This window comes from Hesperophylax consimilis, chromosome 8 (genome assembly GCF_061612785.1).
Source record: "Hesperophylax consimilis isolate HC1 chromosome 8, BYU_Hcon_1.0, whole genome shotgun sequence".
Taxonomy (NCBI): Eukaryota; Metazoa; Arthropoda; class Insecta; order Trichoptera; family Limnephilidae; genus Hesperophylax; species Hesperophylax consimilis.
Window position 1 is genome coordinate 37,831,328 of NC_142843.1, and position 26,169 is coordinate 37,857,496.

Genomic DNA, 26,169 nt, shown 5'->3' on the forward strand with positions numbered 1-26,169 from the left:
GCATCGCTCCAGTTATAATTCGCAAAGATTTAGATTGAATTTTGTCTAATTTATCAAGTACATTTTTTGAGGCAGTACTAAAAAGTGGGCAGGCATAATCGAGATGGCTTCGAATAAGTGCGTTGTAAAGCAACTTAATGCAAGTAGGGTGAGCTCCCCACCAAACGCCAGATAAGGATCTGATGATATTTAAATTTTTTTCGCATTTAGTAACTAAATTATTAATATGGGAAGACCATTTAAGTTTCCTATCAAATGTTACTCCCAAAAATTTTACTTCAGAAGCGTTGGGGATTGGAGAATTTTTAAATAAAATTTGAACGGGGGGATTTTTATGGCGGTTTGAGAAGGTGACACACTGAGTCTTTTGGATTGAAAGTTCAAAACCATTTAAGGTGAGCCATGTGCAAAGGGCATTCATGGCTTCGTTAAGATATTTGACGGCGAGAGGGATGATTTTGGATGATAAGAAGAAAGCTATGTCATCTGCGAACTCGATAACTTTTACTTGTGGGGGAATAGTGACATGCATATCATATGTGTATATATTATACAGTAAGGGGGACAATACATCGCCTTGTGGTAAACCCTTCCAAACAGACCTACTTTGAGGAGAAATATCTGGAAGTTCAATGAAAATTTTTCTATCTAGAAATAGATTAATAATAGATTGGACAAACATGGGGGGAAGGCCAAGGCCTAGAAGTTTTTTTTTCAGGATTGGGATGGAAACATTGTCAAAGGCGCCTTCTATATCTATAAAGACGGCAAGACAAACTTCCTGTTTAGAAATTGATAAATTAATATCAGTGCTGATGATGGCAAGGTTATCTTGAGTGGATTTTTTTTTCCTAAATCCAAATTGAGATGGAGAGAGAAGCTGTTTACTCTCGACAAAAAATTCTAATCGGTTTTTAATTAATTTTTCATAAAGTTTACTGAGGGTGGATGAAAGAGCGATCGGCCTGTAGCTGGATCCAGAATTTGGTGATTTGTTTGTTTTTAAAATAGGGATGATTATTTGACAACTCCAGTCATCAGGCATTATACCAGTCTGGAAGATTTTGTTTAAGATGCTTAAGAAGTGGTTTAGAACATTATCATTACTATTTTTGATTATGCTGTAAGGTATACCATCTCTGCCTGGAGATGAGTCCTTGACTATTGATAAACAATTTTTTAGCTCAATTAAGGTGAATGGAGAGTCTAGCCAATGATTAGACATAGGAGTATTATAGATAGGCGTTATTTCATCTAAGTTAGGTACAGAAGGGGGGGCAATTTTGTCCAAGAATTCATCTATCCATTTAGAATGAGACGCTCGAGGAGATGGTGAACTGAAGGAGGATCGAAATCTTCGGATCATAGACCAAACTTCCGAAATTGGAGTGTTCGGAGATACTGAACTGCAGAAGTTGTACCACCCAGATCTTTTTTTTGACCTCAATACCCTTTTGGCATTGGATTCAGCGTTTTTGTATATAAGATAGTTCTCCATAGTCATATTGTAACGATAGGAAAGAGATTTAGCTTTCCGAATTCTTACTACTTTGGAACATTCCTCATCCCACCAGGGAGTTGGAGGGAGTTTTTTTAAAAGAGATTTAGTTTTAGGGGGAGGATTTGATTTATTTATTGCAGTTATGAGCATTGATTTGAAGTTATTATAGTCATCTTTGACGGAAAATATATTGGTGTCGGGTAAATTTAGTAGGAACTTGTCCATATGAGAGTTAAATTCATCCCATTTGGTGTGTTTCGTTTTAATCTTTGTCGAAATATGAGATTTGTCCGATTGGAAAGAAGTTTGATAAGTAATGGTGATCGGGAAATGATCACTGGAGCAAGGGTCGGGGGACACCACCCAAGAGGAGAGAGAACCCAGACTAGTAGAACATATCGAGAGATCCACTGCACTGGGGTTTGTGCTGGGGCGAGAGATCCTAGTAGGAGATCCGTCATTCAAAAGGAAAAGGTTGGATTGATCTAGGAAATCCATCACACTTCGACCATCTCGGTCGGAGAAAGCAGAACCCCAGACGGGGGAATGGGCATTAAAATCGCCTAATATAAAGAAAGGAGGGCTTAGTTGACTTACAATTTGCAACCAAATTTGTTTATTGAAGTGGGCTGTTGGGGGAAGATAGACTGAAATAAAGGATGTGTCCTTTATTTTAGCTGCAACCATTTGGAAGTCAGCATTGGGGGGTTTGATATTATTTATTGGGGAAAATGATATGGATTTCTTAATAAAAAGGGCAGCACCGCCGCCCGAACCTTCCGGGCGGTCGTCGCGGAGACAGGAATACCCTCCCACATTAAAGTGGGTGGATGGAGTAAACCAAGTCTCCGAGATAGCAGCCAAAGAAATAAATTTGGAATTTAATAGGTTAAGGAGATCAGATTTGTTAGAAATAGCACTTCGGCTATTCCACTGAAGTATTTTGAAATCTTGAAGAGTCATTTTGAATAAATGATTTTAATGTGGAAATAATAGTAGCAGCGTTGGACGGTAGATTAGTTTGAGAAGAAATAAGGTCAATTAGAAGCATAATGAGAGTTTGGATAAATGAAGAATTGTCTTGGGAGAGTTTTTCAGAAAGTTTTAGAGAGTTCATTGAGGACGGATTATAATTATTTGCACACCCATTTGTGGCATTTGAAAGAGGTGAACCATTGGGATTTAAGAGCAGTGAGTTGTGTTGTTGCTGATCGTATCCAGGAGCCGGTTTAGAGATATCGTTTTTGTATGTGAATTTAGTTGAACGAGAAGAAGTTGTTGTAGAAGAGGGAAGAGGGTTGGATGAGGAGTTGCTGGATAAAGCCTCAGCAAATGATTTTTTGACAGGCGGGAATAGTTTAGAAGCCTGCAGAAAAGACAAGTTCTGGGAGGCCATAGAAAGTTTTATATTTTTTTGGCGAGATTGTTCTGGGCAAGAAGTGTTGATAGCTGTATGTGAGCCTGAGCAGTTAAAACATTTGGGTGAGGAGGAAGAAGGACATTGGTCAGCTGCGTGGTTTTCTCCACATTTAAAACATCTGGGTTGAGATCTGCATGCAGCTTTGGTATGACCAAAACGGCAGCAATTGAAACATTGAGTGGTGGGATAAGTATACATTTCAACTGGTAATGAGTTGAAGAATAAATATATATGGGAGGGAAGAGATTGACCTTCAAAGGTGATAACTACAGATTGGGAGGGCTTCCAGGAAATTATACCCTCAGAGGAGTCCTTGTAATTTAGCCTCCTGGCTTTTATGGGATTGCCAATGTGTTGGGGGGTTGAAAGTGAAGACAGAATTTCTTCGATGGACAGATCGGTCGAGATACCTCTGACCAGGCCCATGCGAGTGACATTGAAAGTAGGGATATATGCCTTGAACTTTGAATTAGATGAAATGAAGATATTTTTGATGAAACTGTTGGCAGCTGACCCTGAGAGGAATTCGACGGAGATTCGGAAGCGACCCTCGGCTTTTACACCTCCAGGCTTGATTGAAAGGTTCTTGCTATTTGATAGGAATTTGCCAAATTCAAGAGGGTGGATGGTTTTTCCTTGCTCAGTTTTTTGGGCGTATACTATGAATGGGCCACGGGAATGAGGAGAATAAAAGTTTGTTGGAGGAAGTTGAGAAAGTGCTGGTGGGGATTGTGAAGTCGAAGGAGAGTCAAGTTTTATTGGGGAAGAAGGAGTAAATTTCCTTTTTTTGGTAGAAGTCAAAATGACTGGGGGTCTGGAGAGGGATCTGGGGGCTTTGTAGGGGGTCCAGGAGGGAAATCTTCCTCCATTATTCACAACAGTAAACAACTACAATAATGGTATGGAAAATGACAGAAGTAAAAAAAGGTTATAAATATCTGGAAATCAGCAGCGAAAAGTGACTCCTGGAAGATCAGGAGGGAGAAGAAACCTCAAGGCACAACACACTACACTTTTTTTTTGCCAGAAAACAAAAAAGAATGGTAAAAAATTAATTTTAGATAGAGCAAAACAAAACAACTGATGACAGCCAAATGTTATTGTTGCAATCGTCATTGGGACTTGTTGGTAAAAATATTTTAAAATCTGAAGGGTTAACAAACTAACCGGTACACGTCAAAGTATATTATGAAGAAACACGGGAGATATGGCCTCAAGTGCTCAAAGTAGCTGTGCAGAATGTCTACATTCAATAATAATTAATGTTTACTAAAAATAGTGTCTCACTGCACTTTGATAGCCTCCTCGATCGAGGGGTAAGGCTCTCGACTAGCAATCCAATAGTCGCGGTTTCAAATCTCAGCGTGCGCAAGTAATTTTTATTTGATGAATTGTGTTATTTCACAATTTATTAATTTAAAAAAATATATACTATACTTGCGGCACATTCTAGAGTGGAAGATACTCTCAGTATCACCCTGGTGTGAGACCACCAATCAAAATTATAACATTGCTGAAATGGCTTTAACCGTGTTTGGTGAACACATCTGAATATCCTGGTACTACCCCATCTCCTTCCCCTTCCCACTAAGTACCCCAATTGGGGATGCCATAGTTTCACTGGTTGGGAGCAGTTGGGACTCTTGCGCAGTATTCACATTTTCACAACTTTACAATTGTAAATTTTGACAATGTTTATAACATGTGAAATTGGACAGAGCTGAGCAACTTGAGCAACTGCAAGAAAGAGAGAAAGGTGACCGCTCCACCCAGCCAACTACCACCCCATAGCGATCACATCAGTTCTGTCCAAAGTGATGGAACGTGTGATCAACGACAAACTGCTCACATACCTCGAGAAGAACAAAATTATCAACGACCGTCAATACCGGCGGAACCGCTCGTGCGGTGATCTTCTCGCGTATGTGACGCATGTTTGGGGGCGATGCCTGGAACGTCACGGTGAGACCCAAACGGTCGCACTAGACATATCCAAGGCCTTTGACCGAGTCTGGCACCGAGGACTTGTCAACAAATTGCCTTCTTACGGACTTCCCGCATCCCTGTGTACGTGGATTGCTGACTTTTTAAGGGATAGGTCGATTCAGGCGGTTACTGACGGTTTCACCTCTTCCTCACACTCTAAATGCTGGCGTCCCACAGGGATCGGTTCTGTCTCCGACTTTGTTTTTGTTGCACATCAATGACCTTTTGACATGTGCACCGATTCATTGTTACGCGGATGACAGTACAGTTCATGATAGCTTTTTGCTTGACAAGCCCCCAAAGGGCACACAAACTTTAACGGCTCGAGGGCTTTGAAGGAGAGAATGGACGGTTATCTCGAGAGTATTTCCTCCTGGGGTAAAAATAATCTCGTCGAATTTAATGTTTCAAAGACCCAATCCTGTCTGATTACGTCTAAAGAGGATCCAAATGATAATCTAGTCTCCTTCAACGGAGGCAATCTTCCGAACAGGCCTTCCATTGATATGCTCGGTGTAACTGTAAGTGACCAGCTCAGGTACGGGGGCTCCATCGAAGCCAGAGTAAAGTTGGCCTCTCAGAAGCTGGGCGTACTGTACAGGGCCCGCAGATACTTTAATAGTACACAACTGCTGACCCTGTACAAATCGCAAGTGCGCCCTACTGTCGAATTTGGCAGCCATCTCTGGTCCTGAGCCCCTAAATACCTGAAAAAAACCTTGACTCTGTGCAAAAAAGGGCGGTCCGTTTGATAGCTTCCCCAATCTTAACAAACGAACGGCAATCTTTAGAGCACAGGCCTCAGGTAGGTATGCTGTCCTTGTTCTATCGGTATTACAATGGAAGATGCTCTGAGGAACTAGCGTCATTGATCCCTTCGGCACCGGTGCGTAGTCGGGATACACGCCAAACGCACGCCCAACATTTGTACACGGTTGACATTTGTCACATGAGAACGGGTCGCTTCTACGATTCGTTCTTAAGTTCAACAGCTCGGCTGTGGAACGAACTGCCGGCCTCTGTGTTTCCTCCGTCCTACAACATGGGACTCTTCAAGACCCATGTTCACTCCTTCCTCTCCACAAAAAGACTCTCCACACAGCATCCCCAAAGATGACATAGGCCCTGAGGGAAATTATTTTCTTCAGGGCCTCCTGTGTGGAGTGAATATAAAAAAAAAAAAGGTCCCTATCCTTCTTAAGATGTAGAAGACTGTGAACTGTTCAAAATGGTTCCATGATAACTCAACACAGTGACAATTCAACACATCTTTAAAAAGTGATATAAAGTCATTAGAAACGATGAAAAAAAAAAATTAAAACCTAACCTACTTAACCCAATTAATAAAGTTTTTGTTTCATCACTTTCCATGACTTTATATAACTTTTTAAAGATGTGATGAATTATCATTATTATCATTTTGATGATTTATCCGGTCACCGTTCAAAATGATTGTCATCAACTTCCATTACATCTACTACTCTCAGTACTACTACTTTCAGTAATCTGCCGCTCGATTATCCGACAACTACTATTACTATTTACTAGTTGAAATCACAAAATCAAGATGTACAATTCGCCGTTATTCATATGTTAAATTCAATAGACTCGAGCTCCAAGTTTTATACACAGATGGGTTGGGTTATCTTATTCTTACACACTCAGTTATTATAGATAGCTCTCGCTAACCATTTACCAATCACCAGGGTTCATTATTGTTATTTTAACACATTTCGGTTAGTCCTCTGGGTATTCTAGCAACAACTGTTACACATGTTTTTATTTGGTTCGATCTGCCCTTAGAGTAATTATTACTCTAAGATTCTGTTACGTTTTTTTTTCAATTAAAAGATCGATAACGGTGTTCGTCTTTATGAAATAATATGCACTATAATCCGCCGCTTTCACTAATTGGACACTTACCCGGTTTTTGGGATGGAGGGATTATTGAGAGAGTGCTGTACTCTGTTCACCAAGAAGGAAACATTTTGATACACAGAAGATAGAGCCACATTTAATAATAAGCCGAAAGTTAAATTTGATAATTACCTCTTCGAATCTCAGTTCATCCCTGGCCTGCTTGATATACCCTCGGATGATGTTCATCTGCTCTACTAATGGATCGTCCATGTCTCCATCAGGTAAATTATCTCCGTACTTGCTCACCATCTACATTTAAAAACAACATTTTGTCAAAAATAATAAGAATGAGAGGTTAAAATTGATAACAATACTTTTCTATGTAGGTACTTTCTAGGTAGGTACTTTAATAATTCAATTAATATTCAGTAGCCATTCAAAAATTGTATTCCATTCCAAAAAACAAAAGAGATTAGCTGGCAATATAGAAAAAGGATTTCCATGTAAAAAACAAAATTGAACTAATGTAACCTGAAATATAAAATGTACAATCCGACATAAATAAAACGCATTTCAATTTGCAACAAGCGAGTACCATAGAAAACCTCCACCTGCGTGATAAAATACAAGAGCCACTAAATAACACCAATGGGTTAAAAGTATTTCATCATATTCATACTTATTTTCCCTTAGGAAACACGCATTCTAACAATGACATGTTAAAAGTATGAGACACGTTATATTCATACTAATCGAACAAAAAATTTAGCACCGCTTATGAAAAGGATAGCCATTCAAAGAAAATATGTGTTCAAATGAAATAGCCGCATGAACGGGCAGCCAAAGTGTGTCCACTGGACCTAATGCAGTAAAACCACGCGTGTTGTCCCAGTAGCGTATGTTTTTTCTATTATTTTAAGAACATGCATCAAATATAGCAAACAATTTTCACATGAAAAATGCTCTTGGAATTACTGAAATTGTATGCTGTGTTAAGGAACCTTATTACTAGGTAAAGCAGTGGAAATCTGCTGGTTAATGCAATTAAATACTGTTATATTTTCTATTTATAATTTATGTACCTACCTAGATTAGGTTTATATGTTATTTTTTTATATTTTTTTTTATTTTTTTTTTATTTTTTTTTTTTATTTATTTATTGGTAAAGGTAAGAGACAAACAGCTTATACATAAAATATAAATATAAATATATACATGTTAAATACAGTCCAGCCAAAAAAAGTTATATTATTCTTTAATCGCCAAAAAAAGTTATATATTTCTCTTAGCCGTATTATTGTAGGTACATTATTCTTTCAACAATTTCATTTTTCTAACTGACATATAATTATACAACTTACTAATGATATATTATATATTATGTAATTTTTTGATGAAATAAATAAATTTAAAATTATATAGAACTTTAAAAAAAAAATGTATACAATTTAAAAATTAACACTAGAATACGCCTGCATCTTAACTATTTCTCACATAATAATAATTGGAGCATATATGTAAATAAAGCTTTACAAATATAAATATATATAATATATATATTTTTTTTTTAAATAAAAGGGGAAAAAAATGATAATAAATAGTGTTACAAGGAGAAATGAGAAAAATATACAATGTTTAAACCTTTGACTATATAAATATCTAGATAGAGTGTCGCACTGTTATTCCGACAGAAAGAACAGGCCAGATTTGAAATACTTGTGTGCGTGTCACGCACACAAGTATACGCAACTTATATCGTTGACGTAAGCGCTTAACGTCACTGTAGGCGTATTGAGTAATACCAGCTCCCTAGTATTTCCCAAAAAAGTTGGGAAAAAATATGTTTCGATTTTGCGGGACCTATAATTCGTTTAATTTTGAATTCATTTAAGTAAGATAGTTTTCTACATAAATATAATGATATAAATGAAAAGAAAATCATTGTTAAAAGAGATTTATTTTTATTTGATTATTTTTAACAAATAAACAAGAAAAACGGAAAATAACGTCTTTGGCAAGGAAATGATCAGAGCAAATAACAGATGTTTTAGCTGACATCCTCTCCGCGGCTTTTTCTTATTATTTCTATCCACTTACTTCTTAATATAGGATCATTAGGTATTCTGTAAAATATGCATGAATAAAATTAAAAGTTTACTTGATACTTCACCAAACAAACCTGTCACATTTTTTTGTAATTTTAATAGATAAACAAATTTCGAATTCATAACTTTTTTAAATATAGGGCGAGTTGTTTCGGAAAAGCTGAACAATTATTCAGATTCCCGAGTTCTATTCAAATGTAAGAAAATCTTCACGTCGATTTTATTCAAATACAAATTGGGTTGTTTCAACTCCGAAAAAGCTTCCGTTATATTTGAATAATCCGTTCCAGTGTTCCCCGCCGAATCGGGCAATTATTGCAGAGAATAATTTTTTTGCAAGACAGGAATTATTTTTACGCTGGCAACACCTCGTATTTTTATCAATCTGTCAAAACTTTTTCCCGCCGTCGCGTTGTTGGACTGCCTGTATTTTGTGATTGTTTAATGTCTCAATTGTTGAAAACTTAAAATGAATCCAAACTTTCTGTAAGTATTGTAAATTATACCCTTTTTCCATAATAAATATGAACTTTATGAATAAATAATACACATGTTTGTAACCGTATAGTTACGTGAGTAAGCATTTTGTTTTCCTAAATCCCAATGTAAAGCTTGATAATATTATGTAGAGTTTCGTCTTCTAAACAACATAAACGATCATAATGAAAACATTTGCGATACCTCTATATAATTATCGCTTGTAATATTACCCGGTGTTTCTGTGGAATGAGACAGGTGGAACTCTCTAAAAGCATCGCGTTTTATCCCTTCTGGATTGTTCCGCCATAGAATGAATTATGGCAGCAAATTTTTTGTTTATTTTTATATATTATGTTGCATTCCGCCACACTTTAATAATGTGTTACCGAGGAATATTATAAATAACGTTCAAAAAAATATCCGTAAGAAACGTGAAGATGGATTTGTGTATTTTGACCTATTAAATATAATATTTCAAGTGCATATTTAATTTTATATCAGCAATTCCTTGTACGATCTTGTTACTTATAAATATGAAATGTGTTTTCAGGAAACAATGCAATGTTGGTGAGGAAGTATAGCCATATTCTCACCAATAAAAAGACCGACGCAGTCATCTTCAAACAACGAGAGGCGACATGGCTTACTCTTATATCCGATTTCAATGGCGATGGATTCTGTCAAACAGCTCCGAGCTCGGTTTGAAAATATGAAGCGTCGGGCAAGGCAGGTTGGAATATATTTCTTAATTGGTATTAATCTTAACGCCATAATGCTGTTAAATGAACTGTTATATTTAGTAATTGGTTGCCCTGATGCTTTGTTTAATTCATGCAGGTATATATGTTTATTAATTGACTTTTAATAATGCTTCAAGGACGGTAGCAGAGAAATTCAGGAGAGGACTGGCGGTGGACACAAATTTTATGCGGAGCATAGTGGCTACTTCGATTGACGGACTCCCTAGCGTGTTTGACGATGACATCAGCACTTTGGTGCTGCAGGAGCTAGCTGGTGGTGGAAGAAGGTGGGAGTTTGGTTAGCCCCACAGCTGAGGTTTATTATGGTGTTGACTGCAGTTTACTAACTACTACTACAATGTTTCCTAGTTTTATATCAGTTCTTCATTTAAGATAATCTGGTTAATTAATGCATTTTCACATTATTTTAAGCTTCCAACTCCTACCCCTTTGACAGCAGCTCCACAGAACCAACGATCTAAAAACCTATTTCCTCTCCTTTTAAATGTAAGCGAATTTGTCGAATGATTTTATATAAGATGTTAGTAGAGTGTAGTGTAAAGCAATTATTTTACATTATCGTTGCTTTATTTAAGAAATTAATCTGATTAATTAATGTATTCTTATGTTGTTAATGCATCCAAATCCAACCGTTTTGATAGCAGCGCCCCAGAAACCTCAATCCTAAGAGCAATTTCATCTCCTTTAAATGTAAACGAATTTGTTGACTGACTTAATACAAATTTTCAAACAAACTATTAGTAGATTTTAGTACAAAATATTTGTATTTCACTATCGTTGCTTTATTTAAGATAATAATCTGATTAGTTAATGTATTCTCATGTTGTTGAAGCATCCAAATCCAACCCTTTTGACAGAAGCGCCCCGTATTATTATTATACATACCGATTTCCGGTTTAAAAAAAAATTGGATTATTGAGACAAGAACGAGTAATATCGGAGTCATGCTAAAACTAAACTGAGATGAAAGCAGTTTATTCCCCTCTGTTCACTATCTACTGGGTGAATTCTTTAATGTACTAATATTAATTTTAATAATTTTTCTCTTTTTTATGTACACAATTCTTATGAAGTATTTTCTGGCTTCACAATTACCTACATTATATTACATGATAATACTAACAAATGTACATTGTGTACTTACGACGGGGTACTCCAGTAAGACCGCATTTTTCTTTTCTTTCCTTTTAAAACTGTAAATTTAAAAAAATGCATTTTATGCAATATTATGCACGGCATGTCCAGGTTTTTATATTATGCATATTTTTAATGCTGTGTGACCTTTACTTTATGGGCCGTATAATCTTTTGTGTTCTTTCTAATGTTTTTCAATTATTGTCAATTATTGTTAGAACAAGATGAATGAATGCATTCGCACACAATTCACTAGTCCATTATATTATGTTCTTAAATGTTTCTTTCCCATTGTATAAGTATGTATTTTTGTTGTAAATTATTCTTTCTTCCGAGAGAGTATTCTGGTATAATTTTACTTTTTTCAGGGCATTAATAAAAAATAAATAATCACAATCGCTAATCAAGTCGCTACAGCGACCTTGATGTGATTTACTATGTAATACATTTCTAGAATGATCTATGTTATTACTAACTATATATGGAGATAATATACAGTACCATAGTTACCTGGTAGATAAGTATGGTACTGTAGACGGTATGGTACGGTACACTTAAGATTAATACTTAATTAACATTAACTAATTGTTAATACAGGATTTAGAACATAATTGGAAAATACCATAAATATTATTTTAAACCTTTATTTTCTTATTTTTAACTGAATTTATATTAACAAATTATTATAATCAATAAATATTAGTCTGAAACACCCATACATATTTTAAAATAAATAAACTCTGAGAAAAAATAAATGCCGCTGATGGAAATTGAAGCCGCAACCTTCCGATTTATTCATTTTTTTTCTATTTGTCCATTTATCTTTTTTTTTTCAATTTCTACAGTGTAGGTAGGTTCCTTACTTATTTTCTCTTTTATTTTAATTTGTTATATTATTTTGATATATTTTGTTCCTCACTTATGTAAAATACAAATAAAAGAATATACTACATCTTGGTACTCTATTTATTTTATGAAATTAGGTAGGAGTATGCAGTTACACTTAAGTTATTCACATTCAATAACGATCCAATGCATATTACATAATATATGTATATGTGAGATAGTTGTTCAAAACATTTCTAATACATAGTATGTATTCTCTATTATTAAACAAAGTAATTTACTAAGTTTATAAACATTAAAGTATAAAATAAATAGAAGATTTATCGTTACATTAATTATTTTGTACATGTTAACTATCTATCTCTGAATATATGTAAATGGTCGTTTGTTGAAAATCTCTGAAAGTTCTTCATTGATTGCTTTGAAATTTAGACACAATGTTGCATTCAAATATGTGTGTGTTTTTATATACCTACATTATTTAGATGACACCTGTTACAGGTAAAACAGACTGAACCACAGCAACACGTGGCGGGGTACAGCTATTTTTGAATAAAGACATTATTGTTTTGAAATTCAAAAGACTTTTATTATCTTCGCTCATGTACCAAGAGATTGTACACATGTGTTCGAGTCTCCAGGCGGAAGATGTTACAGAAAGTGTTGCCCCATGGGTTGGTAAAGAATCAATATAAACCGAGTTCTGCACAGAGAAGTAAAGTAAGAAAACAGTTTATAAGGCGGTCTACCGTGGAACCTCTCTTGCAATGCAGGGTTTTACAGCACTCGGCTTATGTGGATTCCTTACCGACACGTGGGACGACAGGCTTAATGGTACAGAAGGAGGTAAGATAGGGCTTTTTGTGCTGGGTAGTATTTTACTATTTATTAGTCCATCAATCTGGCATAATATGAGTTAATGAGGGTTTGACGAACGTGGTCATCTCCCCTGTTAAAGATTGGTGCTTGCACCAGTACATCGTTAACCTCGTCCAAGGGGTCTATGAATACAGGTGGTTGATCTTGTATAATGATCCCTTGTACCTACATGCATTTTAATTTATGAAGAAAGGACTGGAAGCCATCTTTTAACAACTCCAAAAGTTCTTTCAACAACATTTCTGGTCCTGATCTGACTTTCTTTATATAAATGTTGTTCTCGAGAAACGGAATTCCTTAAGGGTGTTAGTAAATATGGCTTTATTCCATAACCACCATCTCCAACAATCACTTCATCTCCAAACTCACCGCATTCCAACCTTACTTTGATGCTGCTACTATTAAAAAGATGGGTATCTCCAGGCCACCTGGCTACTATGTTGGTCATAATTTGTGATATATTGGTCGACAAAAGAAACAAACTTGTAGTTTTTCAATATTTTTACCAGTTTTTTCGTCATTTTAAATCACGGAAACCAACGATATAAAAACGAATTTCGACAATATTTTATGTAGAAAAGGTATCTAAACTTCTTCCCACAAAACCTTTAACTTCATAAATTTTAATCGTTGGGTTTTCTTTGCGTTATTTGCCAAAATAGTGAGGGTCGTTATCACCAGTAATTGGCACATACGATATGTCAGATCGCAATTGTGACGTTTGCGCATGCGTCAATCTTTTTCAAAATGGCGGATCGCGTTAACCGGCCGATTTCGGGTGATCACATTTTATGAATATTTCGTTGAATTTTCTCTTGACGGACGATGAAACAACCCAATTTATGGAAAATTGAGTGGATTGACGTTGTGATGACTTTCTCACACGTGATTTTTTCCGAAACAACTCGCCCATAGTGTCAACGCGAAGAATTTACAAACACTTAAACAAGACAAACTTTCACATTTATAATATTATTATATATGGTGTACTTTGGGTAATTATTAAAACCTATTTTAAAATTAACAACGCACTCATGGGAAATTTTTTTATTTACTAGATTCTTATATTTCTGATGAATCATTTAAATTTACTGAATTTAAAGTTAATGTTCTTTATAAATAGAACGGCGTCATTTGCGCCTTGCAATTTTTACCTTATGTGGGTATTTTAATTTGAAGAACAGGCAACCCTGTAAACAATGCGTCAAAATATGGCGTTGTCAAGACGATGGTAAGACTAAATTACACTATTAAAACTGAATTGATTCTTTAACTAAATGGTTATTATATGGCTTTGAAAAGGTAACTTACCTATGATAGGTAACATTTTTAGTTATTTTCAATCGTCCTTTGTAATTTCTGCACACTGTTATAGCGCAAATCGTCATTTTCAAATGTCACACAACACGTGTTTACCGCACAGCGATAGTTTCGCAACTGAGCGGACTGAACGAGCTTATCAGCCAACAGTTGGCTGATATTTTTTTTGGTGTTTCGTCGCTCGAACGCTCAATCTAGACATTTATATAATCAAAGGTTTAAACAAAACAACTTTCAGTATTCTACTAAAAGTACTGCAAGTGTCAATCAAGAATATGTCGAAATCTTTCATGTTTTGATTTTGATTAACCTCATCTTTAAGGATATGTTAAAAAATCATATCTCTTAATACAACTAGCTATTCTGGGGAAAATACATGTTAGATTGTATGCTATTTTTATTAATATATGAACACATTATCTGGTAAAACGGTACAATTTACAAAAACCTAATTTTGTAAAAAAAAAGGTGATGATGAAAACTGAATCAGACGGCGCACGACAAAAATTTTGCAGTAGCAAAGCAAGAGTTAAACAATTAGCTGATTGGATCCCTGACATCAACATTTGTGCGCCAGGAATGTGATAATAGTCTTAAATTAAAATGCGTTATTAGAACTTACAGTCCACGCCTCAGGCTTTCTGCCCCCAGAAGCCTGCTCCTCCAGCGCCTGCCTCTTGGCCAGGTTGATCTGCGTTTGTCTCCTCTCCTGCTCTATCCGCTTCTCCGCATCCTCGCGCTTTATCCTCCGTATCTCGTTTATCTCTGCCTCACTGGGAAGCGGACTGGTTGTCAGCAACTCTTCCTGATAACAAAAGGATAGTCATATATCTTCCACCAAAAACAAAAGATCGTTCTCTAGCTTCAACCAGAATAAAGAGCGATGCAGGAGGCAAATACGGTGTGGCAAACCAATCACAAATGCTAGCGAACTACTAATAAATCATGCCCTTTCTGCGCATGGCAAGAGACGTGCATCTGCACACCTTCTTTTGCTTGCGGTCTAGCTACACGTAGTTATCTTAATCAAATTTAAACTTTCGGAGCCAGCTTTCCAATAAGGTCTATTGTATAATTTAAATGATCGGAGCCAGCTTTCCAATAAGGTCTATTGTATAATTTAAACGTTCGGAGCCAGCTTTCCAATAAGGTCTATTGTATAATTTAAATGATCGGAGCCAGCTTTCCAATAAGGTCTATTGTATAATTTAAACGATCGGAGCCAGCTTTCCAATAAGGTCTATTGCATAATTTAAATGTTCGGAGCCAGCTTTCCAATAAGGTCTATTGTATTATTTAAACGTTCGGAGCCAGCTTTCCAATAAAAGTCTATTGTATTATTTAAACATTCAGAGCCAGCTTTCTAAAAATATCTATTGTATAGTTCTTATAAAATATTTTTTATTATTCATTAACGCCCTATTAAGCTTTTACAAAGTAATTGACACAATATTACAGTATGTAAGTATAACAGGAAAGAGAAGTATATTGTACAAATTAATACAATATAATATTTTACATATCACTTCCCGAAAATTACTAATTGACTTGATTAAAATACATTCAAATTTTAGTCCATCACTTTCAGTTCACATTACATATGTAGATGATTAAAAAAAAACATGTCACAGTAATTTATTTATTTATGTACATTATCAATATTATTATCAAATGCGGTTTGGTTTTGGCAAAAATGGCTTATGGCTGTTTCAAATTTTGTCCATCTACCTTATACCTAAAATAGAGATCTATGTTTATTGAGGTAAATGGTAATAAAATCTATAATAAAAATAATATTATAGATTTTTAAAGATCTAAAATTTTCGGATCGATTTCCCAACATTACATCGTCCATTTAAAGTCTTAATATCAGACAACGTTATCTACAAAAATCAACCCGTAAAAAAAAAGTTTTTTTTTAAATTTTTGGTTTGACTGAGGATCGAATCTTCCTCTCCAGGGACTAGAGTCAACCGCGCTGACAACTGAGCGAAATCCTGATTTTGTAGGACAGACATTTATTTAATATTTTAACTGCTGTAATTTGATCCAATTTCAGAGAAACGCGTATATGTCCGCATGTGTATGGGTTTACTGAATGTGTAAAGATAACACAAACCTTTATGAAGTGTACAGCAGCTTGACGGATAGAGATCTGTAATTTGCTGGTCCGACTACCCGGCTGCGCAATCTGCAGCGCGGCTATCTGCTTGCTGAGGCTGTCTATCCCCTCCGCATACTTCGCTATCCTGGACTTGAGGATGTTGGCATCAGACAGGTGGTACGTCGTCTCTCCCAGTTTTAAACTTAAACACATCTGAAAAAATATATACACAATCATATTTACAATTTGAAGCATTCCTTAGAAGAGAGATAGATGCTTAAAACTAATAGAGAAGACTAAAATGAATACCATTTTATTAGGGAACAGATAAGCACATTCTCATTAAAGTTATGAATAGGGAATTCTCTTCACACCAAAAAATCACTTATTATTAATTATTCACATGTAGAAACACTTCAGACACAAGAATACATAGTTTTTATAATTTTCAAAAATCATTTATTAAAGTTATAATGACTTTAAAAACAGGCGCGAACGAAATATTTCAATGCAGCTAAAAACGCCCGGTGATTGATCAAGCGTTCAAGGGCGAACGATGACGTCACTGTTGACCGGCCCGAGTAGATCCTGCAAACCGATGGCACGGGCAGCGGCAAAGGTGTGACGTAGCACTTGTGACGTAGCGGTCAAAATGGCGCATGACCGTTTTCAGAGCCGAAATAGCACGCAATTTTTAAAACAACTACAAAAAAATGAAAATGCATTTTAAAAAAAAGAAAAAAAAGAGGCACATAATAAAATAATTATCTCTATTGAAATAAATTATTTACAAAATGCACGAGAATTCCCTATTGAATGAAACATGAGAATGTACTGGTATGGACCTTGCAGACCATCGCCGTAAAGCAAATCAGTATTTTTAAATCAGTATTTTTTCACTTACCGGGCATATTAAAGTCACAATAATTACCCGATGGACATATTAGTTATACAAATATAATGTGTATTTGATAATTATATTCATAATGTTAATTAATGGAATTATGTTTGTATTTAATTTTAAGATTGAATTATGTTTGTAGCTAATTTAAAGATTAAATTATGTTAATTTGTTTGTTGGATTACGTTTGTAGTTTTTTAATAAGACTAAATATTAAATAATTATAAGCAATAATTAGTTGCCTGAAATATCAATACACATTGAAAACATCTCCCGAGTAAAAATAAATGCCGCCAACGGGAATATTGTTGACTGAATGTACAGGGTTTTCCAATAAGAGGTGTTATTTTGAATAGCCCGCTATTTCAGTAGATGTTACTTTTGAAGCTGTCATTTTTTGACATTTGACAAGTAGAAACTACGCCATTAATAAAAATGGAACGATACACGCTTCAACAACGCATTGAAATTTTTTAAATTCACTTGAGTGAATCAAATGCAAATTATCTTGAGTGATGGGGCCCATTTCCACCTCGGTGGCTTCGTTAACAAGCAAAATTGTCGCATCTGGGGCTCGGAAAACCCAAGAGTTATTGTTGAAAAGCCTCTCTATCCTCAACTTGTGGCTGTTTGGTGCGGTATATGGTCCGGCGGAGTCATTGGACCTTACTTTATCGAAAATGAGGCTGGAGCAACAGTTACGGTGAATGGATTGCGCTATCAAGAGATGATTAATGATTTTTTATGGCCGGAATTGAATGGTATTGATCTGGACAACGTTTACTTTCAACAAGACGGCACTACGTGCCACACAAGCAACGAAACCATTGATCTTTTACGATTGAATATCAAAATAACACCTCTTATTGGAAAACCCATCCCATGTAGTTCACACATCATCTTTTAAACATTATTTTCTTTTTGTATAAACTTACTCTTCCCATAAACACGAACTACTGGAGCTCACCTTATGGAATAGTAAAATAATTAGGAAAAAAAAATACATTTTGCGTTCTGTTATAATTTTGTAATCATATGTATCTTATTTTCGTAAAAAATAAATCTATAGAAATTTTATGGGAATTTTGTCAGAAAATCACTGTAACAAATTATTTAAACATTTTAACTCTTGCCACATTACTATCTGTCTATATAATTAAACATGTAAATGTTTGTTTCTTCAAAATCTTAAATCTCTCAAAGTTCTTAACCGATTTCTTTGGAATTTTTACACAATGTTGTATTCAAATACACATGTGTTTTTATATGCCTATATTATATAGATGTCTCCTGCGACAGGAAAAATCATGCATTTCTCACCTGTGACAGGTAAAACAAGCTTTTTTTTAAAAAACAGCGCCATCTGTTGGACGTAAAAGCAACAAGCGCTATTGTTTTCTATCTGAACAGACAGACTGAGCCAAGCAACAGAATCCACAGAATAAAGGAGAAAACTAGAAGTGCCTTCCATACAAATTTGAATGGCTACAAATGTCGTCGTTGACTTGGTGCCTGTCTCTCTTACACATGCCTGAGATTGTATATCGACATGTTTATATTATGTTTCCTAAATAAACTCAATTAAAAAAATGTCATAATCATGGTGCAACACAGTTTTCCAATGAAAATTAAACTTCAATTAGGCAAATATTTGTATCACGAAACAAGCCCACAAGGCACTTCTTGTGTTATTCTTTACTAGATGTGTCCCGCCAAGCGTTGTTGTGGATAAGTCTGTCTGTGCAGATAGAGAAACAATAGCGCGTGTTGCTTTTACGTTCAACGTATTTGTCCAAAAAATGGCGCAGTTTTTCAAAACAAGCATGTTTTTACCTGTCACAGATGACAAATGATTTTACCTATCTATGTTACTATCCAATATACCATCTGATTCTTAACAACACGTATCTCACAACATTTTCCTATGTTAAATTATAATTTTCATAAGATGTATACATAGTTGTCTATAAGTTAAAGTAGTGTTGAACCTCTTTCATTATATCACTATCCACATTTTACCTCATTTCATTGATCGGTAATTATACCATTTAAAAAAAAAACTACATGGTCAAATCTGGGTAAAAGTAATTTGACTAAATTGCAACTTTTTTTCATGTATTCGCACACAAGAGTTCCAATTGCTCGTAATCGTCATGAGCCAGTTGGACCATGGCATCCCCAATTGGGGTATGTTGTGAGGCCGAGGATAGTGGGGAGGGAAAGGAGATGGGGGAGAGGAAGGTGGGGAAGTTCAATATAGTATAATGACTTACTTTAGTATACATAGCAGCTGCAGGGGTGGCCTGCTCCATGAGGCTTCGCATTTGTTCATAGCCCGTGACGAGGATGGTTTTAGAGTTCCTACTTTCCTGCATCTGCTTGCGGAGCTCGATGAGGTTATAGCAGTGTTCACAGAGCCTGAGTCCCGTTTTCGTAGGATCGGAGTTGGTGGGAAACTTGGACGTCTCGTAAGAGGGGTCGATCATGCATCCTAAAAGTAAAAAAAAGACAATGAGCAAAGACTAGTGTGTTGAGTCATGCTGATGTAGGAATGTTCATATTAACTAATATGTAGTTACTACCTGCCTTTAATCTAGTTTCAACACTCTTTCATGATCTTGTGTCTTATTGCACAATCTATCTTTATCTTTATAAATAAAAATGTTCATTTGTTCAAAATCTTAAATGTCCCAAAGTTCTTCACCAATTGCTTTCAACTTTTGACACAACGTTGAATTCGAATATTTGTGTTTTTATATACCTATATTGTATACATGTCACCCGTGACAGGTAAAAACTCGCTGTTTTTTTAACAGCGCCATCTATTGGACGTAATAGCGACATGCACTATTGTTTTTATATCTGCACAGACATGCTGAGCCACAACAATGCGTGGCGAGGTACAGCTAGTTAAAAAAATATAGATCAAAATAATATAGTGTCTTGTCTTATTTTTGATAGTTAAATGTATATTATTTCAAATATCATAAAAACTATATAACGGATGTAAGTTTGCGAGCTGAAAATAGCAGTGTGAAAAAGCTATGATATTATAAAATCTTTTTAAAAACTAACTAACAAACTAACCATCACGCCGTTTCCCCGCAGGGGTAGGCAGAGAGGACGGACCGCCAAACAACTCGGTCTTGGCACACACTCCTTGCCTCATTCACATTCATACATCGTCTCATACATACTCTTCTATTGTTCTGACTCTTGACATGGCCCGACTCAAGTATCTGATTCACTTGGTCGTGCCATGTCTTCCTCGGGCGTCCCCGACTTCTGCTACCATTCACATTTGCATCGTATATTCTCCTCTTTTTTTTACATTAAAATTAACTACACAGTAATTGGGCAGACGCATCTGCCACCAAGACCAGGATAAAGCTCACACCATGCACCCCTGCTATGTCACTAAACGTAGCTAACCACTTGGGGCGACTGTAGCAGTGGTGTTCCTTTTCCAATGAATTCTGCCCATTTCTCAACTTAGCCAAAGCATTGAAAGACTTGTGCATTGCTTGACTTTTTTTTATTTCTATAGTTGTTAAAAATTTCACTACAAATTAAAGCACCCTACCATAATATAATAAAACAATACTTTTACATAATCTATATATGAGAGGGCTTGCTTACTTAAAAATTCTCCTTATGTAACTTATTTATTTATTTAGGCGCATTAACCGGTCAGCAACGTAAGCAGATATACACGATAAAATAACGATAGCAGTCAAGTACAATAAGCGTGTTTACACGTCAACGCGTGTGTTTCCACAAAAATCGTCATAACTCCGTTATTCTTCTAGTGACATCCCTAAAACAAAAAGTAGAATATTCGTATTGAATGAAGCTTCACATCTCTATTCAAAGTTATCCATAGAAACCCGTAAAAAGACCTACTCAGTGGAAGCAAATTTTACCCGCCAAATCGTAAAACGACGCCAAGAAAGCCGTTTGACGTGCCGACCCGCCTCGCAAGTTTAATTATTTTTTTAAAAATATATTTTGTATGAAATGGTCAAAAAGTGAAGTGACAGAATTGTTTATTGTACATTTGTACGATGAAATAAGTGTTTTTTTTTTACATTATCCGTGATTTTAGTATCGTTTTTACATAAAACATTACAGGTGAGTCATTTTTACAATTTTTTCATGTTTCCATTCTAAATTTAAATATTTACAAATGTTAATATTTATTTATGATACAACAATTTGAAAGCCTATTTTGTAACCTTTCTAAAACAGTTTTTACTATTCGGCTCCGTTCAGTAATGTTTCATTTATAGAGCTTTGATTGTGAGGCGGTAATAACACAACGTTTTCGTGAAATTGACATTTCGATAAAGACATTTTAGCTTCAAGTTCGCGAAAAGTCGGAGGGGTTAATTACATTTGCTACATAACAAAAACAACCAATCAATTTAAAGCTAAAAATACAAATACATTTAAAAACCGAACAGTTTTATATGGTCATGCAGGGCCGGACCTGCGCAGGGTCAACTGGAGCAGTCTGCTCCCAGCGCCGACTTGCGTAGATAACAAGGAGTCAAGGGGCTGATAATAGGAAACATAAACTTATAAATGAACACCTAATTCAGCGCCCTTAAGTTTTTACCAGCGTCAGACGCTGTTTGGCTCAGGGCTGGCCTTGGGTACAAGTGACAAAGTACCTACGGGCAATGTTGATGTCGAAGAAGCAGGAGCAGTCGTGGCACAGCACGGATCCGCACAGCCGGCAGTGGTGCTGGCGCCGCGTGATGTTGAATGCCTTAGCGCAACCCGGACACAGCTTCACCGAGGAACCGTCGAGCCAAGGGACTATCTGGACAGTGGCACAACATATTCTACAACATTCTGTGATGAAATAAAATAAGTTTATGTACATAATAATAATAAATTGCTATTCGAAATTCCTGTAATATTCACTAGACTAGATGATCATTTGTGGAAAAGTGTGTGGAAGGGTTTAGTTTTTCCTATGGGGAAGATTTAACCCGGACAATAAAATCGGAAGTTATAATAAATGTTTTATTATCTTTCTTTTGTATATGATATCACTGGAATCTCCCGTGCTAAGGATTTCATTTACAGATTAATATTTAATTATATGAATAGTATGAAGTTACTGAAATCTAAATATATATACATACTTATAGTGATTTGTTTTTGTGGTATTATGCCCTGTTGCACTACCTCCTTCTTTGGCTAAAGAAGGAGGTAGTGCAACACGAGAAGGCATAATACCCCAAATTATAAACATTACTGCCACCTCACTTTTTTTGTCATTAAATATAAAAATAATTAATAAAAAATTCATACATTTTTCTCTAATGACGGTTGAAACCTTTTTTTTCATAGAGGTGTACATTTTAATTCTTCTGTGGTTAAATTCTAGATTTGAATATAAAGCGTGGTAATTTCTCTTTCTAACACCGTTTAGATCATATTTCTAACCATGTCATTCATTGAACACATCAACTATATAACTAATAAGGCTTTAAAGATGCTTGGCTTCCTTTGCAGAACTTTAACCGATTTTAAGTCCATAGATTGTATGAGAACCCTCTATATTTCATTAGTCGGAAGTCAATTGGAGTATAATTCACCTATTTGGTCCCCTTTATATAAAGTTCACTCCAATAATATAGAAAGAGTTCAGCACAAATTTCTTAAGTACGTAAATTTTAAGCTCGGAATTCCTATTGATTACATTAACTATGTCAGTTTGATGAATCAATTGCATCTAATAACACTGTCTGACAGGAGAATTATTTCAGACCTGGTTGTGTTACACAGTCATTAACAACTTAATTGATAGTCCTGCCATCCTTGCCACTATTAAACTACATGTGCCGACTAGGAATACAAGACAAAATATAACATTCTTCTGTAATACATACTCGACCAACTATCAGACACACTCACTGACCAATAGGATGCATGATCTGGGCAACAAGTATGGGGGTACTATTGATTTATTTATTGACTCCATATATAGAATTAAGCATTATCTACACCAACACTTTGTTGAAACCTACAAATTAGAGTAGCTTTGGTAAATTAGTTTTAATGATTTGTTTTATATGTAGTGTTGTTGTAATTTCTTTTTTACTTTGTGTTACTCTTACGTTTTACTAATATTGCTTCATATTTTTTAATATTTTCTCATTATACTTGTAATCACAATTTTACAAGTGTGTATTTTTTACCTTCTTTAAAATGGATTACATCTATTTACTGTCAATATCTCCTGTATAATACATATTCTCTCATTGTACTGCATCATGTATCACTTCTATGTAAAAGCCTTTTTATGCGTATATATATATAAATAAATAAATAAATAAATGACAGTAAGGGACACACAACGATTTATATGAGACCATATTATGAGCTGTTCCCAAAGGCGAATAAATTAAACTTTGGGGTTAATTAGATTTTTGAATAATGTCAATGTGATTTTTGAATGAAGGTGGTATTTTGTTGTAGAGTTTAGTACCATAGTAAATATATATCTATGAAGCTTTTTTGTCCAAATGTTGTATTGTTGCATTCGTATGTATGTCACTTTTTAATTTACATGGTGATATGAGTAATATGTAGACTATTCTTCGATGATTGATGTTAATTTATTTTCCGGCCATAGGCCGATTGTGTTACCTTCTATGTTTCACAGTGTTTAATTAAAAGTGGTCGTTAAAATGTAGTGCATACAAAGATTTTGTGTGTTTCATTCAAGTAGGAAATCAATATGAAGAAAAGGGAGAAAGCAACTGGAGTGAGATTATCCACAGTAGGTACTCTTAATAATACTCTTGATAATTCCCAAATGAACCGCCACACAATATTTATAAAAGTCACTGCTGTAGGTAGAATGATTACTAACAGGACTCTGCCACCTGAGGAGGCATTTAAGTGGCAGAGTCCTGTTAGTAATCACTGCTGTAGGTAGAATGATTACTAACAGGACTCTGCCACCTGAAGAGACATTTAGGTGGCAGAGTCCTGTTAGTAATCACTGCTGTAGGTAGAATGGTGAGTAATCATTGCTGAAGTAAGTATGGTACTGTATATTATCTGCCTGTATAAAGTGAAAATAAATAATAATAATAACATATGTACATTCTAGAAATACGTTCATCAATCAAATGCATTGTACATATGGCTTTGTATTAGTGATCGATGGACCGGTGGATGCAAACTGTTAGCCATAAATTGATAATAGTTTGACTAGTCTAAACTAGACTGACTAAAACTGCCCTGTATATTATTATTAGAATGATTACTAACAGGACTCTGACACTTGAAGAGGCATTTAGGTGGCAGAGTCCTGTTAGTAATCACTGCTGGAGGTAGAAGAGGCATTTACAGCTGTTGGAAGTAAAAAGCACCAATAGCTGTGGGAAATGCGAAAAGTATGAAAACATGGCGACTTACATACAGTGCCTACCTGGGGAGCTAAGTTGTGAAACTTTCGCCACAATGACAAGCCTGATGAAAAACTTTGGCTGCTGTCAAGGGAATGATATAAATAAGGGAAAATGTTTACCATCGCACTTTTATTAGGCACAGAATACGGAAATTACACTTGGTTTCAATCTACTATAATAAACAACTATTTATGTCGAGAGAGATGGTAAAAGATGCATTCAAGTTTTATTCAGCTAAAGTTCAAAATTTCCATTATAAAACCATTTATTTTGTGCTGCCATTTTGGATTTGTTTTAGTATGGATTCACATTTACAAAAGTTTCGTTTCAATTTAAATACGCACAATTTTACAACCAATAACCTATTATGTGCATCTAAATAGGTGTTTCTTGTAGTAATTAAGTTGAAAGAAAGTGTAATTTACAAAATATGTGCCTAAAAGTGCAGCGATTAGGTACATATATCCTGATTGCTTACGGAAGCCATTCAGACTGTCAAACCATTAAACAAAGCCAAAGTAATGAATCTTGAAACTAGGTCAAAAATAAGCAGCATTTAGTGTTTGCAGGTATTTTTTAATAATTGTAAATTAATTAAAATTGAACTTACTTCTTGTTCATGTTGTTTTCTAAGACTTTGATCATGGGGCATATTAGCCACCAGTTTATCCAGCCTAATTAGTAGTTTGTTCGTCTCAGCGGCATATCGCTCTAACTTCGCGGACCTAACGGCTTTGTAATATTCCGAAATACTCTTAGAGCTGCCAAATTCTTGGGGTTCGTAGAAATCTGTGACGTTTTCCCCTGTGAATCTCAATGTCTTGTCAAACGTTTCTTTCAGCGAATTCTCGTCTAAATTGAGTATTTTTTTCTTTGCTTTGCCAAACATGGTCTTCAGGGATTTGAGGACATCCTGCTCTTCTTGGTGAAGAGTCTCGAAGTGAATAGTTAACTGATTTGGCGATTTCAGGTCGGCTTTGCATATAGGACACAAAAAGCCTTCGAGAATATCGTCATCGCTTCTTCCCTCCGCCATATTAAAATTAATACTATTCTAATTTAAAAGATATCAATATTTCATTATGTGAAAACATAATATAAATGTTGATTACAGGGCTTGACAGCCAACCGAGACAAACGTCAAACGCCTCTTGCCACAGTGTTGCCAGATGTATGGTTTTTCCATGTTTTATGGTTTTTTGGGTCATTCATAAATCCAAAGTTTTTTGAAAAAACACTTCTCAAACAATACATGGTTTTTTATAGATCACCAAAAATAAGTTCTTTGTGTTAGATTAAATTTATTAGCATGAGTCGCGTGAGGGATATTCCTAATTCAGTAATGTAGTTCCTCAACTTCAGTACGGTTTCACAATGTCTACTTATCCAATTTTTTATTTATTTATTTATTGGACAATTTGCACAGCGCCGCTTTTGTA

The 26,169-nt window shown here is 35.3% G+C and overlaps 1 protein-coding gene across 1 annotated transcript in view; it reads right to left on the reverse strand.

The window, feature by feature from the left end:
• Positions 1-25,870, reverse strand: part of Rbsn-5 (Rabenosyn-5) — a 36,473-nt gene extending 10,603 nt beyond the window's left edge. The window contains exons 1-6 of the mRNA XM_089634649.1: positions 25,341-25,870; positions 21,975-22,122; positions 19,571-19,788; positions 16,412-16,609; positions 14,915-15,097; positions 6,957-7,076 (exon numbers count right to left, since the gene is read on the reverse strand). Of these exons, the coding sequence (XP_089490775.1) occupies positions 6,957-7,076; positions 14,915-15,097; positions 16,412-16,609; positions 19,571-19,788; positions 21,975-22,122; positions 25,341-25,766 (1,293 nt within the window). The 5' untranslated portion in view covers positions 25,767-25,870. The remainder of the gene's footprint in view (positions 1-6,956; positions 7,077-14,914; positions 15,098-16,411; positions 16,610-19,570; positions 19,789-21,974; positions 22,123-25,340) is intronic.
• Between the last annotated feature and the right edge of the window lie 299 nt (positions 25,871-26,169).